The 19,947-nt window shown below is 37.0% G+C and overlaps 1 protein-coding gene across 1 annotated transcript in view; it reads left to right on the top strand.

Annotated features, from left to right (window-relative positions):
• The window catches only part of TENM2 (teneurin transmembrane protein 2), a 1,165,990-nt gene that overhangs the window by 91,034 nt on the left and 1,055,009 nt on the right, over positions 1-19,947 (top strand). The window contains exon 2 of the mRNA XM_045284698.1: positions 17,390-17,665. Within this exon, the coding sequence (XP_045140633.1) occupies positions 17,390-17,665 (276 nt within the window). The remainder of the gene's footprint in view (positions 1-17,389; positions 17,666-19,947) is intronic.

Genomic DNA, 19,947 nt, shown 5'->3' with positions numbered 1-19,947 from the left:
TAAACCTTGTCAGGAGGTAAGAGCTCTCCAGGTAGACCCTCATGAGTGTTAAAAATTAACCATAGTTTATATGAGCTCAAAACCTAAATATAGTCAAGTACATAAGAAAGAAAACAACTAGTCACCATAGATTTGGCGCCAGTCAAGGAACAACTGATTTGACCCGAGTGATGGTTAAGTTTATGTGTCAGTTTGACGAGGTGATGATGACTATTTGCTTGGTCTAATATTAACTTAGAGGTGGTGAGCAAATGATATAGAATTAGACTTTTCAATGTGGGTGAGCGTATCCCATCAACTGAAGACCTTAAAGAGGTTTCTCTGTCAGGATTCTGCCGGCAGACTCTGAAAGGATATTCTGCTAGAATAGAGTTCCTCGTGCCTCCTCACTGCCTGACATATACATTTGGCACAAGACTGCTAGAATTTTTTGCCTGTTCTGATGGATGGAATTTGGTTCTGTCATCCCCAATGATCTCATGAACCAATTCCTCGCGTTAAGTCAATATCTCTCTCCATATATGTACACGTATACATCTACATACACCTACTGTCTGTCGATACTACAGATACTAAAATAACTCCTAAGGTCTTAAAGAATTATAATTTATCCCTCACATACTATCAAAAATTATACATAATATGTGAAAGGTAATATAAGAAGATAATAGAAAAACTGAATAGAAACATTCAAAAGGGCATAACAATTTTATAAAGTATATCACTGTGGAAATAAAAATATTAAATGGATGCGATAAGTAAGATAAGAACATAAGAAAAAAAGATTGCTTCAAAATCATAGCAACATTTATTAAGCAGAAATATGACCCATGAAGCTGTCATTTCTTAACAAGTCCTCAATCTAAGGCTACACATTTCTGAATGGGATGCTCTATCATTCTCCAGCTTTTCTAGAGAATTTGAATTATATTATGTTAAAACCACAGTTTTAACATCTTCAAGGTACTAAAAATTGTGTTCTCTAAGTGTTCTTTGAATTGAGGAAACAAAAGGAAATCTTGGATAAGACTTCTCAATGAAATTCTTACCATACAAAGCTTACCACCTTTGAAGAATGAACAGGTGTATTTTCATAGTGTTAGAAACAAAAAAAACAAAAACACTCTCATCACAATTTTCAATTTTTCTTAAAGCTTCTTCCTAATAAACTCCCACGATGAGCCTGTGCTTTTCCAGAATCTATTAAGATTTTTGACTCCTTGGAAAACATAGAAGCCCCAGACTCCGGAGAATTAGGCCTTGAAATTACCTGGTCCAGTGGATCCCCCTTGGAAGCCATGGTTTTGATTGAACCTTGGCCTCTGGATCGTATTAGACCCTCCCAAGCTCCACTTTCTCTATGTTCCATTAAATAGCTTTCATTAGTGTTGGTCTTGGTCGTGCTTTGATGATTTGGGGAGATGTCTATTTGAGTTTTGTTTAAAATTTGATATTGCCCTGACCTCAAGATTATTTTTTCCAATGTACAAAAAGTATCTTCTTTTTTTAAAAGACATTAATGAGACTAAGATAAGAGTATTACTGAGAGAACTGTTGATAACCATCTGTTGAGATGTGCTTAAACATGTCTCGTGGAAAAAATCTAGGCGTGCGTGGCTGGAACCCTAGTAGCAATACTTCTTGACTTACCCAGAGTTAGCATAGTTAAAGAAAGAATACGTAAACTGAGGAAATAGCCAGGAAACATAAAGAAGAGTGAGTGGAAAGAAAAGTGTCTAAAAATATTAGCGAGATTAATAAGGATAAAATGAAACGTATTTATTCTAATTAGAATTTTAGAGGTTACAGTGTTAAAAAATATGGAAGAATAAATATTTAAAAAGATAATGACTAATACATTTTTAGACTTAAGAATCATGATTCATACAAATTGGAGACAAAGCATTTTTCAAGAAAATACTAAATAGCCTAGCATCTTAATGATGCATACTGTTAACGTTAGAGAAATCGCTAACATTAATTGAAGGGATAGAACTAAGGAGCCAATAAGATTTTGAAGTTGAATAAGCATTTCAACTGACCCAAAATAATGTAGAAAGGAACCATCTAAAGGAACAACAAGAGGAGAAGATGCGATAAATAGGAAACAAGTAGCAAAACCCAGCCACGCTAATGCCGTAACTGTTAGGCTGCTGTAGGGTTGGCTCCAGCGCATAGCAACCATATCACAGCAGAATGGTCCTGCACCACCCTCCTGGTGGTTCCTAGGCCTGAGCCCATTGATGCAGCCTCTGTGTCACTCTACCTCATCGAGGGCCTTCCTCTTTTCCCCCCTGCCCCTCTACTTCACCCAACATGATGTCCTTCTCCAGGGACTGGTCTCTCCTGACAACAAGTCCAAAGGAGGTAAGACGATGTCTCACCATCCTTGCCTCTGAGGGACACTCTGACCTTACTTCTTCCAATACAGATATGTTTGGAAGTAACCAAGAGTTACTTTAAACATAAAGAAGATAATCATCCAATTAAATGGCAGAGATTTTAAAATAAATTAAACATAAAATACCAAGCTTATGGTGTATACAAAAGACATAGATATGAATTCAGAGACATAGGAAAATAAAATTAGTGAAAGAAAAATATATACATAAGTACCCTGCAAATAGAAACATGAAAATTTAGCATGGCTCTTTAATGTCAGGGAATAAATCTTAAAAATCATTAGTATTACCATCCAAAAATTGGACATTTGAAATTAAGAAATGTATCAATTTATCAAGGAAACATAAATGTGGATGAACCTAATCACAAAGTTTCAAAAAATATAGGAAAACTAACAAGAGTAAAGGAAGAGAAACCTATAATTGTTACAGATTAACCTTCCCTCAGTTAGAAGAAAGTAATAAGACGAACATTTGACCAAGCAATGCCTACCACTTTGACCTAATAGATACATATAGAGAACCACGTACACAGCATTTGTAGAATATACACGATGTATCAGGGGCTAATTCATCAAGATGGGCTACGTACAAATATATATCTCTGTAAATTTTAAGATTTAAATAGTAAAGACGTTTTTATTCCTGTTCAAACAGTACTTATATTAGATATAAATAAGAATAATGTAGACAAAACTAAGACCCATGGGTCAAAGAAAAGGGAAAAAAATGAAATAATATTTACAGTTTAATTATGCAGAGTGTACACCATGTCAATGAGATTCTACTAAAGAAATATCTACAGGTTAATTTACATATTAGAATATTTATTCAAGAAAAAAAGAAAGGTTAAATTTTAAATCAGCAATCAAAAATTCTGTCTTAATTGCTAGAAAAAATTCAGCAAATAATATCTAAAATAAGAAGACAAAATAGAAGAAGCAAGAAAAGAGCAAAAATCAGAGAAATAGAAAAAGCATGATTTTTAAAATGCACTTTTAAAATATACATATTTGTATTAGCGCTTCATGAATAATAATACATGTATACCTATTCTGTAGCTTTAAACAACAGGATTTTCGGTGAACAGTTTGTTAACATTTGGGGAAATATTTGAATGTATAAAACGACATGAACTTTAGAAGGGCATTAGAGGGAGTCAACATGAAGTACTTTAATATACATTTGCAAAAAACATAAGAATAATTCATACATAGTTCCTTAGGTGACATTCAGAAATGTGATCCAAGCATGAACAAACACACAATTTCTAAAATTTGATTGAAAATTATGCTTTACCTATAGTTGATAGTTCTTTTGGATATGTTATTGAGCTAGCTCATAGAGTATCTACAATTATTCAACAAGTAAATTAGAACTAACACCTAGCTGACATATTTTGGATATTCACAGAGAAATAAAAGTTTTGCTTTACTATTTAAAATTTCCAATTTTTTTCTTGAACATATTTGGTAAATGCAAAAGATTTTAGGTCAACTTATTTCAATTATTGTGACCAAAAAAATCCCCGATATGCATTGTAGTTTATGTCTCTTCCTTAAACAATTGCTAGAAAAGCTGAGAGGTCATATTCATTTCTGACCTTAAAATGTAGACTTTAAGATTTGCTTAAGAAAAAGTAGCCCATCTTTGTTTATAGGAAGTTGTCATTGTCTTAGGATACATGATCCCAGAAAAGGGACACTTCAGAACTCGGTGATGATTTGAAATACCCAAGATTTCATATTTACTAGTCAAAATAAATGATGAAAATTTTACTTAAAAATATAACTGATCATACAGAGCATAGTCGGTCTTATGTTTAATATTTATTATTTCAAGTATGAAATAATCATTCAAAAGGATAATATAACAACATAATTTTATGAGGGGGTAATAAACATCTTATGGCAAAACTGTATGAGGATACAATATTAATCATTTAGTTTGCATTTGTCAGCATGATGACAGAATACATTTTTTTAATAAAAAATTTGATGGTTTCATTATACCTCCCTAAGGGCTTCTCATTAACCTCTTGTTTAAATGATTATCTTTTCTCATTCAAGTTCAGATTTTTCATGTTCTTTGTGTGATGAAAGTATATATATATACTGGCTATATTAAGTGTTATGTTTAGAAACTTTAGATACTATTTAAATATTCTGTTTTAGCAAGTCTCCTCTGACCATGTACCAGGAAGAAAAGAGGACTGTGGATGTCATGATAAAAGCATTGGTTCCCCACTTGGCCTACCTTGACTTTGGGGCTGTGGATCATACATAGGCTTGTTTTTGTCCAATTGGAAAGAAGTGCGACTTTAGACTAGCAGAAGTGTGATTTCACACTAGCGCCACTAGCCCTTTGTAGATACCATCCTGGTTGGCAGGGAAAAGGTTACTTCCTTACCCTCCCCTAAAGTAAAGGCTTCTAATAACCAAGCCAAATAACCAAACCCATCACCATCCAGTTGGTTCTGATTCATAGTGACCTTGTCAGACAGATTGGAGTTGGTCGGTCGGGTTTCAGAGACTGTCAGTCTTTCTGGGAGCAGTCAGCCTCCTCTTTCTTCTGGGGAGCAGCTGGTGGGTTTGCAGTGCTGACCTTGCGGTTAGCAGTTCCCTATGCCGCCTGGGGTTTTGTTCTAATGACCCTGGTGGTGGATCCACATTGGTCAGGAGCCAGAAGTCTATCAAGCATCTTTTAAGTATCAATCAGGCCAGCATCTCTTTCTATTTTCTCTGGTTAGCTGATCCAATTTTGCTAGATTTTCCTTATTCTATGGCCTTGCTGATAGCTCCATTGTTCTCGTGTCATACTTCTTTTTTTGCATCATGCTTTTCATTGATGAAGGAAAAGCTATAGCTTCACAGACTTTGAAATTTTAACTTGAATTTTAACCATATTACTTTCTGATGTCTGAAATGATGAAATTGACATTAACACAGCGATTAATATAAGGACAGATACTAGTAGTCAGTTGGCAGCGTTGGGAAGGGTTACTTTTATATCTGTTCATTAAAGACCATTTGTGGTTGTAACAACTTTTGCTTTACTGTGTAAATCTCAAACAGTAGCGATTTTGATCATGCAAGTTTTCTATGCTGCACTTTCCCATTCGTACTGTTAATGTTCATCTTCCATGCCCTCGTAGCAGAAAATCTGTGCAAATGCTGACATTTTCAGTGCTATTTGTATTCTTTGGTATTACCATGACATGATAATTCTGACTTAGCTACATATGTGCTTCTTTTAGTTAAAGGTTATTTCAAAGTGTGAGCCATTGGTGAAAACTTAGAAGATAAAGCCATGATTACTATGCAGTACCATGGGTTCCCTCACTCTTACCTTAAACCTATCTTCTCAAATAGAATTATGGGTCAAAGGATGGGAACATTTTAATGAATCTTTGTATCTATTGCAAAATTTATCTCCAAGAAGATTGTGGTAAGAATTTGGTTTATACGATAGGTTATTATGGGGGTGGGGGGTGCGGAGGTAGAGCTTAAAAGCAAGGGGGAAAAAAGATGTATAAAGAATCTCTTCTTTCTAAAAGACGTGTTTGCAAACAATAATCACATAACATTATTTTATCCCTTAACATTCTTTGCCCACATTTTAAATTAAACTGAAAATACATGATAGAAATATCCCAGGTTTTGTGTAATTATTCATGCTTAGAAATATTAATTCTGGCCTTGACAGCTAAATGCAGGGGCCACATTAAGACATTGACTGACGACCCCCATGGAAACACATACCTGAGAGGAAAGTGCGCTTGACACGGCCCACCTCACTTTAATCAGTGATGTTCTGGAGGGGGTAGGCAAAAGTTGGTTACAAAAGTGCTCATCAGGTATTGGCAGTGACTGCTTTCTCTGCGTTTCCTCAAGATAAGAAAGAAGTGATGCAGGAGCATTTTCTACTAGAAATTGTGGTTTAGAGAATTCCAGAAGTGGTCTTCTCTCCAGGAGCCTTGGTGGCACAGTGGTTAAGTACTGGGCTACTCACCATGATAATGTGGCTTCGACCCTACTCAGATGCTGCAAAGTAGAAAGATCTCACTCGGCTTCCGTACATCTGACAGCCATGTACAACTTCGGGGCCAGTTCTACTTGCACACAGGGTCACTATGCGTCCGGAACGGACTCAACGGACCCTGAGAGCAGCAGTCTTCTCGTTTTCCCATTCACACCTATCCTGGGCTTGAACATACATACCGCAATTATGCAACATAAATTAGATCAAAATCAGTCTTACATGAATGAGCAAAGTGGAAAATGATAAGTTGACATAGTATTAAAATCTCCTGGTAATATTTTACATTCTGAGCAGCAGTGTGTAATGTAGGGCTTCATGCTGTGAGATGAACTACATGAATATGAATGAAAATCAATTTTGGGTTTTGATATATGAAAAATCAATTCAGATAGTGAAATGTTTAGGGAAACTGGTTATGGATAATGGAAAACTGAAGACCGTCAAGTAGTAACCTCCCAGTCCTTCAACATATGCAGGCTACCACCAAATGATTATCCCAAGAACAGGCTGTGAACGGTAATGGATTGGACCACTAGAGATGACCTTTCATGGATCCTTGTCCTTTCTATATTGTATTTACCACTGTGTAGACTGTGCATTGTTTATGTAATTCTTTGAATAATGCCTCTGTCCCAACTGGACTGTAAATGTCAAACTGTATGTTTTATTACATTCACTGTTGTATTCCCAATGCTAGCACAGAAATAATAACAATAAATATTTGTTGAATGATTTAGTAAATGGCAGATCAGTTTTCCTTTCTTCTGTGTAGAGAGTTCACCAGCATATGTTGAGCAAGTAAACCAAAGAAAGATTTGTTCTGGTATCTGCCTAAGGTCCTGGAATGAGGTTCCTATTTCTTAGAGTTAGTGGATGGTAAAAAGATGCTGAACTAGAAACTAAGGGAAAAGATGGGTCTGGGGAGATATAGTCCTACTACAAAATGAAAAGCAGAGTTTAGAGGGTAGTTTTCTGGGGAAGCATTATTTTGTTGTTAATGGAACATTTCCTTTCCGTGAACCGCTGTCCAGTTACTCCTCTACCTTCTTCCCGTGAATCCAATCACAACTTCCAGCATTGCTTCACAATACTGCTTTCTTTAGGTTTTGGGGGTTCTAGTCTAAGCATTACGTTGAAACTCTTAAGGTGTAATTTTTAGAAAGTTTAGGCACTGCTTTTGAAATGTCTGCAAATTTTCCTGATCAAGAGTTATAATCTGAAGTTTGTTTTAACATAAAAGTAGTATTTTTAATTTATCATCATGTATATTTAAGAATAAAAGGAGGAGCTCCGTGTTTATCCCATGACGCTGCACATCCTTGGCTTACAGCCTGTTCGCGGCAGTTCCTGGTTGGGAATGGAAATGGAATCCTGTACCCAGAGCTCGCCTTTCTTCACACAGTGTTTGAGGCCCTGGGATGTGTTTCTTCCCCCAGAAGCCTGGGAACCAAGTTCTAGATAACAGGATGGACCTAATGTAGGAAAACTTCAGGAATTTAATACACACGTCCCGTTCATTTTCACATGGTATTGTATAGCTGAAGATTCTCATATATGGAGTAAAACTTGTTCACTTTCATTTGGTTTGGAGAATGATGAGACAATATATTTCATGAACTTGTGCAGGAAAACAATCTGAATTCTAAAGATAAAATAGGAGAATGTTAAATTTAAGATTAGAGCCACCATTAAGAGCAAGCTTAAAATCAATTCACATATCTGTGGTTTATAGATGTCCTGGTTCACTTTGGAGACACATTATTATTTTGTTGAAGGACATTTTGTTAACTCCATGGGGCATATGATAGTTCTGTTGATATTACCTTTAATTTAGCTAAATGGTATAGTATTTAAAACACTGCCAAGAGAAAGAAAGTATTCATGAATAGGAAAGTTTTGTAGGTCAAAAGACATAGATGGTTGATTTGTACAGATTAACAATTTAGGTGACTGGACAATGTTTACACTAACAATGAGGGTTGGAGATAAGGCAAACCTTTCAAGAATGCCATTCACAAAGGCAGAACGGGGCTACACATCTCACAAAAGGGCAAAACCACCTTCACACTGGGGCACTTCAACCTTAGGTTCATGGGAATGTTTCCGTTTCTTTATTTTACTACTGGCATGATTTTCTCTCCCCAAAGCTATCTATTTAATTTTTTTAAAGATACATTTTATTTGGGGCTCTTACAGCTTTTATAACAATCCATACATCAATTCTATCAAACATATTATTACATTTATTGCCATGATCATTTTCCAAACATTTACTATTAGAGCCCTTATAATCAGCTCCTCTTCCCCCCCACCCCCTCCCCTACAACCTTCGTGACTCCTTGATAATTTATAGCTACTGGTATGTTGAAGGTGAAGTCCAGTTCAGTTCTTGGGAGTTCCAAATCATATCCTTCTGGTGTAGTCCATAAAGGATATTGTGTGCCTTGAGAGGACCGAATCTAAATGTCTGGTTGTCTATAGTACACAGCCTGGATCACCAAAGGCTGAATATGAACCGGGTCAAAAGTGCCTCTAGTGGTGCTGCCCGCTAGGTTTATGCACTGACTGAAGTGCCTTCTCTGACACATGCATGCTCTGTCGCTATTGACTTGGGGTTCCAGTAAGGTTCCCTAGTCCCTTTTGTAGGCATATTAAAATGAATAACTGAAGAATAATGTTATAAGGCAGGAACTGGTTGGTCTCCCTCTCTCTGAATCATGGGAAACTGACCCAGTGGAGGTGAAGCATCCTCAGTGGAAGTTGTTTTGAAGATTTACCAATAAGGGAGCTGTGTGTGGGTCATGAGGCAGGCCCCTATTTGTCTGGGCAACTAGAATACAAGGTTAGAAGACTTGAGACAGAGCCGACGCCTGTTTTCCTCTTGGTGTTGATACGGATAGTAGCAGTCTCATAACAGTCGTTCTTTGGCAATTGGCTAATTTCACTAAGCATAATGGATTCCAGTTTCATCCGTGTCTTGGGTGCTTCATTGTTCCATCACTGTTTTTCAAAAGATGCATAATATTCCATTTTGTGTATATAGAAAGTTTGTATATCAATTTTTCTATTTATGGGTTTTAGGACTCTTTTCAGCTTCTGGCTATTGTGAATTGTGAGGCAATGAACCTGGGAGAACGTACATCTGTTCGTCTTCTGTCTCTTACTTCTGTGGGAGATATTCTTAGGAGTGGTACTGCTGGGTAAATGGGATTTTTATTCCCAATTGTCTTAGGTAGAGCTATATTGCTATCCAAAACAGCTGTGCATTTTTGTAAGTCCACCATGATAGTTCTAATCTCTTCACATCTTCTCTAGCATTTAGTGCTTTTGTTGTTGTTTCTGTGAATTATGTTACCGTTGTGGGTATAAGGTGAGATCTCTTTGTAGTTTTTATTTGCATCTCCTGGATGGCTGGCGATTTTCAATGTTTTTGCTTGTGTTTGTTAACTTTTTGAGTGTTATTTTTGGTGAACTGTATTTATATCTTTTTTCCCAATTTTAAATTGGGCAATTTGTTATTAATGTGCTATGGAATTTTATAGATTTTGGCAATTAGACCCTTGTTCATTGTGTCATTGCTAAAATAATTTTCGTAGTCTGCTTGCTCTTCTTTTACTCTTTCAATGAAATCTCTTGATGTACATATGTCTTTTATTTTTGTTAGGTTCCTGTCGTCTCTTTTGTCTTCCAATATGTTTGCTTCCTTTATTGTACTTGGTAATCTGTGTGTGCCTTGCAATAGGACCATTCAGTCTGTCCCAATTTTCCCATTGATGACCCTTTTAGCTCTGGGGTTTACATTTAATTCTTTAATCCATCTTGAGCTTGTTTTTGTGGCTAAGGAGAGGTATGAGTCCTGTTTCATTCTTCTGAATATGAAGATTCACTTTTCCCAGCACCATTAGTTGAAGAGGTTGTCCCTATTCCATTTTGATCATTTTTGGTACTTTGTAGAAGATCAGTTGCCTGTGGAGGGATGCATTTGCTTCTGAGTTTTCTATTCCATCTGTCAATATATCTGCCATTGTACCAATACTAGGCTATTTAAACCATTGCGGCTGTATAGGGAGGTTTGACAATGGGTAGTGCAAAGCCTCCTCAGTGGTTCTTCTTCTTAAGGAGTTATTGCTTACCAGAGGTCTATTCCCTCTCCATATGAAGTTGGTAATTAGTTTCTCATTGATTTAAAGGATGAAGTTGGGATTGGGATTGGAATTGCATTTTATCTATAGATTGCTTTAGGTAGTAATGACATTCTCACAATATTAAACCTGCCGATCTATGAGCGTGGAGTATCCATGGAGGTACTCTTCCACTTACATAGCCTCTTTTTGCTTCCCTTTGAGTGCTCTGTAGGGTTCTTTGTACAGGTATATATTTTTTCTCTGTTTAAGATTATTGAAAATTTTATCAGTTGTAGCTACTGTCAATGCTATTTCTTTCTTAATGTCCTGTTTAGAACTCTCTTTTGTGGGATACAGGAATCCAATGGTTTTCTGCTTGTTAATCTTGTATCCTACTACTTTGCCAAATCCTTTTATTGTTTCCAATAATCTTTTATTTTTTGAGTTATTGCTACATAGAATCATATCATCTTCAAATAGAAAGAATTCTAGGTCTTCTTTGCCCAATTGTTTTCTCTTGATTTCATTTTACCTGTCCCCCAGTTCTGGCTAAGGTTTGCAGCAAGATGTGAGGTAAGAGTGGCAATGGGGGTCCTCTTTGTCTGCTTCCCATTTTCAGGGAAAATGTTTTTAGTTTTTCCCCATTGAACATGTTTATTGCTGTTTACTGGTATTTATTGTTGATTAATCTTATACAGCCTTTATTATGTTAAGGAACCCCTCTTCTATTGCTATTTGGTTGGTATTTTTAATCATAATTCGATATTGGATATTGTAAGATGCCTTTTCTTCATTTTATGCATCATATGATCATGTGGTTCTTATTTTTTGCCTTTTTATATGGCAGATTATATTAATTGTTTTTCTAATGTTGAACCATCCTTGCATCCCTGGTATAAAAGCCACTTGATCATGGTGAATTATTTTTGAGATGTTGTTGATTTCTATCAGTCAGAATTTTGTTGAGGATTTTTATGTCTATTTTTACGAGTGATACTGGTTTATAGAACAATATCTTTATATCACTATAGGAGTGTCTGCTTGGCTTTGGTATCACAGTTATACACATTTCATATAATTAATTTGGGATTTTTTGTACTCTATATTCTGAAATAGTGTGTGCAGTATTATGGCAGCTCTAAAGTTATAACTCCTCTGTGAAGCCATCTAGTCTTGAGGTTTTTGGATTGGAAGTTTTTTGATGACCGTCAGTATTCATTCCCTTGCTAATGGTCTGTAGATATTTCCTACATCTGTCTGAGTACATTTGTGTGCATGGTGTATTTCTATGAATTTGTCCATTGTTCTAGTCTATCAAACTTGTTGGAGTGCCATCTGTTATAGTTGCATGCTATTACTAATTTTATTTCATTTAGAGTTGTTGTGAAGTCACCTTTTTCCATTTCTAATTCGAAGTATTTGCATCTTTTCTTTCTTTCCCTTTGTTAAGTTTGCCAGCAATCTGTCAATTTGTTAATCCTATCAAGGGACCAACTTCCCATCCTAATGTTTACATTGTTTTTGTCTTCCAGTTTGTCTTATTCTGCTCTGATCATCTATTGTTTATTTTCTTCTTTGGGTAAATGGTTTATATTGTTGTCCTAGTTCCAGTTGTTGACGGTGTTGTCTTGAGTGTTGATTTTGGACTTCTCCACCTTTTTCAAATGTGTGCTGATAGTTATAAATTGATCTCCGATGACTGCTTCTGCTGTGTCCCAAAGGTATTGTATTGTGCTATTTTCTTTCAAGACTTTCTATATGTCACTCCATTGTCTTAGTGCCTGCAGGATTTCTGCTGAAAATGTCAAGCTTATTCTAATTTCAGCCTTTTTATTTGTGATTGTTCATTTTTCTCTGGCTGCTCTCACAATCATTTCCTTGTCTTTACTTTGGCAGTTAGACTTCAATATATTGTCTCTTTTTCTTTTGGGACCCATCCTGATTGGGGTTCTGTCAGTTTCCTCGATAATCTTTTTCATCTTTTATGTAGTTAGGAAATTTTCTTCCAGGAGTTCTTAGACTAGTGTCTTGTGGATCATTTCATTTCTTTATCTTCTGGCATTTCCTTAAGTTGTAGATTGTTCTAGATTGTGTCCAACTTCGTTCAAATGAAGGACAATTATGTTAAATTTCTTTAAACACACGAGAAAAATAACACAATATAACAAAACCTTTGAGCTGTTCTTTTATAGTGTTTATAATTCTGTTAGCATAGCATTTGACTCATGAGTTTCTCTTAGTTCTTCTTGTAATGTCTGTAATGAAATAGCATTTCTATTTTTCCCTTTTTTTCTCTCTCATACTTTTTCTTCATCTGTTGCACATGTGCAATCATCAATCTTCTGAATTATTTTTTCCAATAATTATTACATATCTTGTTCAGTTTCAGTCATTTCTTTTAGGTCTGGGTTGTTTATTTGTTCCTGTCTGTTGTGCTTGTTGTTTTTGGTGTGTGTGTGTATAGAGCACTATTTTCTGTTGTTTCATTGGCATCTTGGTGTAGCTGTTCGGGGTGACAGGGAGATTGGATTGTGTGGGGGTAGTTAGCTCTGTTGAATGGTATAATAGAGGAGCACTAGACACTTCAAACAGATAGCAAGGAAGGAAGAGTAGAGTAGAAGATATGGGAAAGATACAAATAATGAAAAGGAAAGTAATAGAGGTGAGAGGACAAAAAAGATCAAGTAGTGTGAATTTGGGGATTGTAGAAAAAAAATCCTTATTTTCAAAGGGTTGAGAGAAAGGATGATACTAGTTGAAAAACAATTATAAAAGTAGTAAAAGCTTTTGTCTTGAAGAGAAAGATACTAAAGGAAAAGGAAAAGAACTAAAGGAGGGGGGTGGGGAGAAAAGAAAAAAGGAAAAGCTATTGGTGTTTGGGGTCTAAACTTTGCCCAGCAGGGTTGTGTCTAGTGTCTGAGGAGAGAAAGATGTGCTCACAGAAGAAGCGGGGGAAGCATAGGTGGATTCAGGACTTGAACTAGAAACACAGGGTGAGAATCAGTTGAGTAGTTACAGTCAGTGCCTGTAGGCCAGTGACTTCACCTGGCTGTGTGCTTGGGATGGCTGTAATGTTTAGATTCTACAATGGCCTGGAAATCAGGGGCTTGGCATGGGATGAGTGGCTATAGAGAATTTTCTCAGGGTGGTCCAGGCCTGAGTGGGTGTGAAGGGCGTTGATATTCTGTCAATTCCTACAGCCTTGCCTTTTGCTAATGCCCCGAGTGCAGTTTCCACAGTATGATCAATTGTTTATCATAAACTACCTCCTCATTTAGTTGCATGTCAATCAATTCTTTTTGGTACAGTGACTCTGTATTTCTCGTTTTGCCAATAGAATCCTTCTGTATTTCAATTGTTAGTTCTGTTAACTTGAGAAATGAGTGCATTCTTTCCTTTATGTTTCCTAGCCCCAGGTCTCTGCACATTTCATTGTGATACTTTACTTCTCAAGTCCCCCTTTTGAAATTTTCTGTCCAACTCCTACTTCCTGATGTCTTCCATTAGCCTTAACTGTAAAAGAACAAGCCAAGTCACTTGGGTTTGTTTTACTTGCGTCAAAACTCAATGTTTAAGAGCAAGTTTCAGCTTTTCTTCTAACATCCATTTTGTTCTCTTTTTTCTTTACTGTATTTGTAATAACCTTTTACTTTATTTATGTACTCTGGCCCTATTTGGTCCCACAACTTGTCTGGTGTACACTCATCAATCTTCAAAGTGTCAAGAAAACATTCTTAAGATGTTTTCTAGAGCTGTATGAGCCACCAATAAAATTATTTTTTAAATTAAAAAAGATGTTTCTAATTTCAGGTGGGACATACTCAAGGTCAAACTTCGCCTTTTGTGAATGTTTTAATTCTCTTGCACATGAGAAATGTATGGTCCATTCTGCAATCAGCTGTTGGCCTGGTTCTGACTGATCATACTGAGATTCTGTAGTATTTCTTCCCATAGATATAGTTGATTTGATTGCTGTGCACTCCATTCAATGAACTCCTGTGCATAATCATTGTTTATGCTTTTGAAATAGTATATTTGCATTGAATATATAATTTAGCTTGTAAAATTCTCTCATGTAATCTTTAGGGTTTTTTCCCTCCATTTCTGTTATCAAGGAGATATAGTCCAACTATGAATACTTCTTTTTATCCAATTTTGGCATTCCAATCACTAACAGTTATCAATACATATTGAATGTCAATGTATGTTTGATCACTTTCAGATGTCAGAAGTTGGTAAAAGAAATCTTCAACTTCATCTTTGGCCTTATTGGCTGATGTATAAACTTGACTAGTAGTTACATTTAATGGTCTTTCTTATGGGTATGTAGACAGAAAGCATTGTATTTTTAAAAAGACTTTTTAATTATTTTTTTAGATAGTGGATATAATACTATTCTTTTAATTGGTCATTCTTGACATCAAAGACCATCTGTGTGTGAAATTCAATATAGCATTCCTACGGCATAGGACATTGAACTTCATGTGTTCCATTTCCATTTTTATATCTTCTAGTTTTCTTTGATTCATAGCTGGTACCGTTTATTTCCCAGTTATTAATGGATGATTTCAGCTCTTTTATCTCATTTTCAGCAATGCTCCATCAGCAAAGGAAGACCCTGAAGCTTTGCTCCATTCACCTTGTTAAGATCATTCTGTTTAGAGGAGACAGCCCTTCCTCAGTTGTATTTTAACACTCCGCCTTCCCTCTGCAGTGGCTCAGCTTTCAGCATTGTATCAGACAGTGGTCTGTTTTCACTGCACATTTCAACTTTTCACTGGACAGTGTTTCTGTTTTTGTTTTTTTGTTGGAAGTAGATTGTCAGGATTTTCTTCCCAGTATGCCTTATGCCTGGCCTAGAAGTTTCTCTGAAACCTTCTCTTCATAGGTATTTGAATACTGGTAGCACAGTGTCCAGAATCATAGCAACATGAAGCCATCACAACATGACAAACAGGCAGACAAATGAGATAAAAATAGACGTCCCATCACAAATTAAAACAGTAGCCCAATACAAATGGTCCCCTGATGCTTTTTGAGATAAAAGCTAAGAATAGGTGTCAAGTATGGATGTATCACAGAGTTTTGGGTTATATTATGAGTTTGAAGACCTGTCTGATAACGAATGACCATAATGTAGGAAATATATAAAAATGAAATATTCCTCAGGCTTTGGTGCTTTTTAATAATATTTTCTTCCCTTATTACATATAATTACGTACTTTATTTATTATTTTCCATTGTCCAAAAGGTAGTTAAAGGCAACAGAAATCCCTTTTCATACATTAATATATAGACTGGGTCAAAATATTTCATCTAACTTGCATTGGTTCTTTGCATTAGAATATCTTTATGAATAAATACAGTAAAGCACACAGATGAATAGAACATTTCCTGTGCAAAAATTTTGCCAGGTTGGGTCTGTGTCTGGCCACTTGACATTGCAGAAAGAGCTTGGGCTTGATAGTGCTAGAGTGAGCCTTATAGTGCTAGAGTGAGCCCTGAATAAAGCTGTGATCTTGGATAAAGTATTTAACCTATCTGCATCCCAGTCCATTCATTTAAAACTGGTGCTTCTAACAGTTAAACTGTTGTGCGATTATGAGATTTTAAACATGGTAAATCACATCATGTACCTAGCCCAATATTTCCCACAGTCATATAAATTTAAAATAAATGCCTATTCTATTATGTTTCCCATCAAAGCATGCACTTATATCTACACTTCCCCCAGGTGCACACAGCCACTGTCTGCAGGTGAAACCTACTTGTGATTTTCAATTGTGCTGCCAAAGAGAAATTGTTTGGTAACCTTAAAAAATGGAAGGGCAAATTCTTCATTCATAGACTACTGACTTAGATTGACATGACACACTACATTCCAAACAAAAAACAGACCGCTGCTGTTGAGTTGATTCTAATTACTAGTGACCCTATAGGAGAGAGTAGATCTGCCTGCCCCCTTTGGATTACATTGTCTGTCCGTCTTAAGGCAGCAAGCAGTCTTCATCCTCCTCCTACAGAGTCATTGGGTCTGTGACCCCATGTATGGTACGACACTCCAGTGATCCAAAGAGGGACTTTCAAGATTGTTGCTGACATTTTGCAAATGTGACCATTTAGAATGAACGATGTAAGGGGCTTGCCACCAACGAGAGACTTAACAGTAGAAAGTTAGGCCTGGTCCCCGGGTAGACTTTGACCAGTGTGGTTAGGCTGGTGAGACCTGAAGTCAGGCTGGCGAGGGATGAGAATGAGGGCAGAGCCAGATTGTGCGGCAGTCTGCAATCCAGGTGTGCCTTAGTTTCATCACCGATGGCACGATGACAGTACTGGCGTCATGTTCAGAACATGCTTGTCAAATAAAATATGTAAATAATCAGGGGAGTGCCTGCAGCAGAGTGACTCCTTGGTAAATACTTGCTATTGTAATAAGCCTGTGGCACTCCCGAGATAACAAGGAGGTGCCTAAATGGCTTGCGTGTAAAATTAGTCTCCTTCCTAGGACAAGCAGCACAGATTTTATTTCAAAGTTTTCAGCATTTTTGGCACTGGTAAATCTGAGCACAATCACTAACCCCCCACTTCCCCAATAAAAAAAAGTGAACAAGTAAGATGAATTTCTGGCCTAGACAGAATACAGACTGCTCAGATTTATTCCAATATCCTGAATATTCTTGCCCGGGATCTATTCCTGTGTGCCAGGGCGAATTCGATGTATCTGTTGAATGGGGAATGTGCTTGCTTTTTTGGTAAGCATATTTTTTAACTACATGAAATGTCTCCCCAATTTAAAGTTGTCCCTTTTTGACCTTGCCCTAGGAACGAACTTCACCCTGGCGGAACTGGGGCTCTGTGAGCCCTCTCCACACCGTGGTGGCTACTGCTCGGACCTGGGGATGCTGCACCAGGGCTACTCCCTGAGCGCAGGGTCGGACGGCGACTCGGACACGGAGGCGGGGCTGTCTCCAGAGCACGCCATCCGACTGTGGGGCAGAGGGGTGAAGTCTCGGCGCAGTTCCGGCCTGTCCAGTCGGGAGAACTCAGCCCTTACCCTGACCGATTCGGACAACGAAAATAAATCGGATGAGGAGAACGGTAGGCCTGCTCCTTAAATACCTTTTCATGTTCTGCGCACTGCCTAATGCGGGGTTTGGGATTTGTGTTTTGTTTGTTTTTGTTGTTCAATATAAGACGCACATAAGACTATTCATTTTCTTTTGAATCTACCTAGTCCACCTACTCGGAGCTGGCAGGGGGGCGAAGGGAGGGGGGAGTGGTGGTGGCAGGTGGTAGTGGAAATAAGCCAGCAATCTCAAGCACACAAGAAGAGAATTTTAAAATCAGAGTTTGATGATAACACAGCATTCCAGGTAGAGGCTGTGGGTCTTATTAGCAAGTAAATTACATTGCAAAAGAGGCAACTTGATAAACTATGACCTATACCTAGAAATGTCCTCTCGCCACAAGTTTCTAGGTCTTTGTATTGATTTCCCCTTCCCAGTAAATGGAAACCGGGTTATTTTTTTTCATGAAGATCTCTTAAGAACCCTACCTTATCTCAGACTTTCATTTCCAGGCGGCAATGCCTCATATCCGTATTGAAGATCAAACTAGGGACAGATGCTCTGGAGTTTAATAATGACAAATAGGAAGAGACTTGTCTTAAAAAATGTTTTCTTATATGTTTACTTTGTCCCTAGGTACCTATGTAGGTTAATGGCTTTCTGCATCTTCTATCAGTAATCACTGTTGCTTATCCATCTGCTTTGTAGGTGGGTTTTAATGAATCTTTGAAAATTAAATGCTTCCGATCATTAAGCAATAAATAGAGAGAAGAAGCCCAAGCAAATCATTAAAGAGATAAGGTGCTTATTTGTGCACTTTTTAGGGACTCAGACGTGTACTTAGTCAAAAGCATTATTTGAAAAAAAAGAAACAGGATAAATTGCATTAGGTACAGCTCGTTTATGAGGAAAACACCAAACGCTATGTGGTTTGGTATGAATATATTGTGGATTTGCTAAAAGAATTACCATTGAAATGTTTACAAATAGATCAGTTAAGACTGTTTATATAAAATATTATAAACTTCTGCTGGAGCAGCCTTAAGTATTTTCTTACATTCAGGAGAGAAAAAGAAATTTGCAGGCTGACAGCTTGTTGTGAATGCAAAAGCATAGCTAAATCACTTAATCTCTAAACTGTGTTGAAACACATCATTTCCTGGGTAAGTTGCGCATATTCAGAAAGATGTCACTTTGTTGCATTTAAATTTATGTTTAATTCTGAAATAATGTATTCTATGGTGGGGACACGGGGATATGTCTGACTTATGCCTCCGTTCATGTAGCTAATCAAGGTGTACTCTCAAAGGGGAAAAAAATTGGTACTTGACTCCTTTGAATTTTAACAAAATTCTGACGCTTGGCACATTCAACACTCAAAAGTACTTATGTGATAGGAAATTACTTTTTAGAACTTTTCATAAAGGCATATGTTGAATCCATTTACTGATGTCCTTTTTCAGCTTAGAGTGTGTCGGTTACTTTTTAAATAGAAGCAGTTTGATAGCTTAATAAATAAAGTCACATATAATCCAAGAAATCACAGCGTATTTTAAGCAAGTTGTTTTAGGCAATCTTCCTTGCTTGGTATGAGTTTCATGGTCATCATTTAGAGAGGAAACTGGTGATTGATAGGTAACTTCTACAATCTCTAACTCTCACCCTCTGTTTAGCTCTATGCATCCCCAAAACTCAACTAACAAAGGGAGGCTTCTAGTGAAGGGAGGGTGTGGGACACATTTCCTTTGGCTTTAGCATGAACTGATGGATGGGAGAATTTTATAATTAACAATGTCTTTGGTAGACAAGTGGCAGTCACTTCTTTCCAATTGTACTTGACATTCCTGTTTAAAGAGTTTTCACCCTGGAGTAGTCTATACAACTCCCATATGTGCAAATGAGAACATAGCTTACACACAGTGTGTCAAATTATCCTGTGATGCGAGTGATAAAGCAGTCGGAATTAGATAAAGGTAAATACTCTGAGAAGCACCAAGCAGCTATCTGTGTATCCGTGTATGGTGGAGCGCAGAGGAGGTACCAAAGCCAGAGTTCAGGTTAGGCGATTGATATTTACTTCCAAGTGTTCAAGTAGAATGCATTTCCTCTTCTCATTTAAATGTGTGTTTTTTTCAATATTCCACACATTCAAAAGATGTACATAATGCATGTTGTACTCTCATTTGGGGCTAGAAATAGAAATAAGAAATTTCACATGTCACATCCTGAACTCTTTAAGCAAATAAAAAGTAAGGCGCAAGCGTCTCTACAAGCCGAGGTGTTAACTTCAGCAAACTTCTTGCTCTTTCTCTC

Source organism: Echinops telfairi, unplaced genomic scaffold (assembly GCF_000313985.2).
Source record: "Echinops telfairi isolate 266 unplaced genomic scaffold, ASM31398v2 ScPeMD7_7469;HRSCAF=8507_0, whole genome shotgun sequence".
Lineage (NCBI taxonomy): Eukaryota > Metazoa > Chordata > Mammalia > Afrosoricida > Tenrecidae > Echinops > Echinops telfairi.
This window is presented reverse-complemented; position numbering and strand designations above follow the sequence as displayed.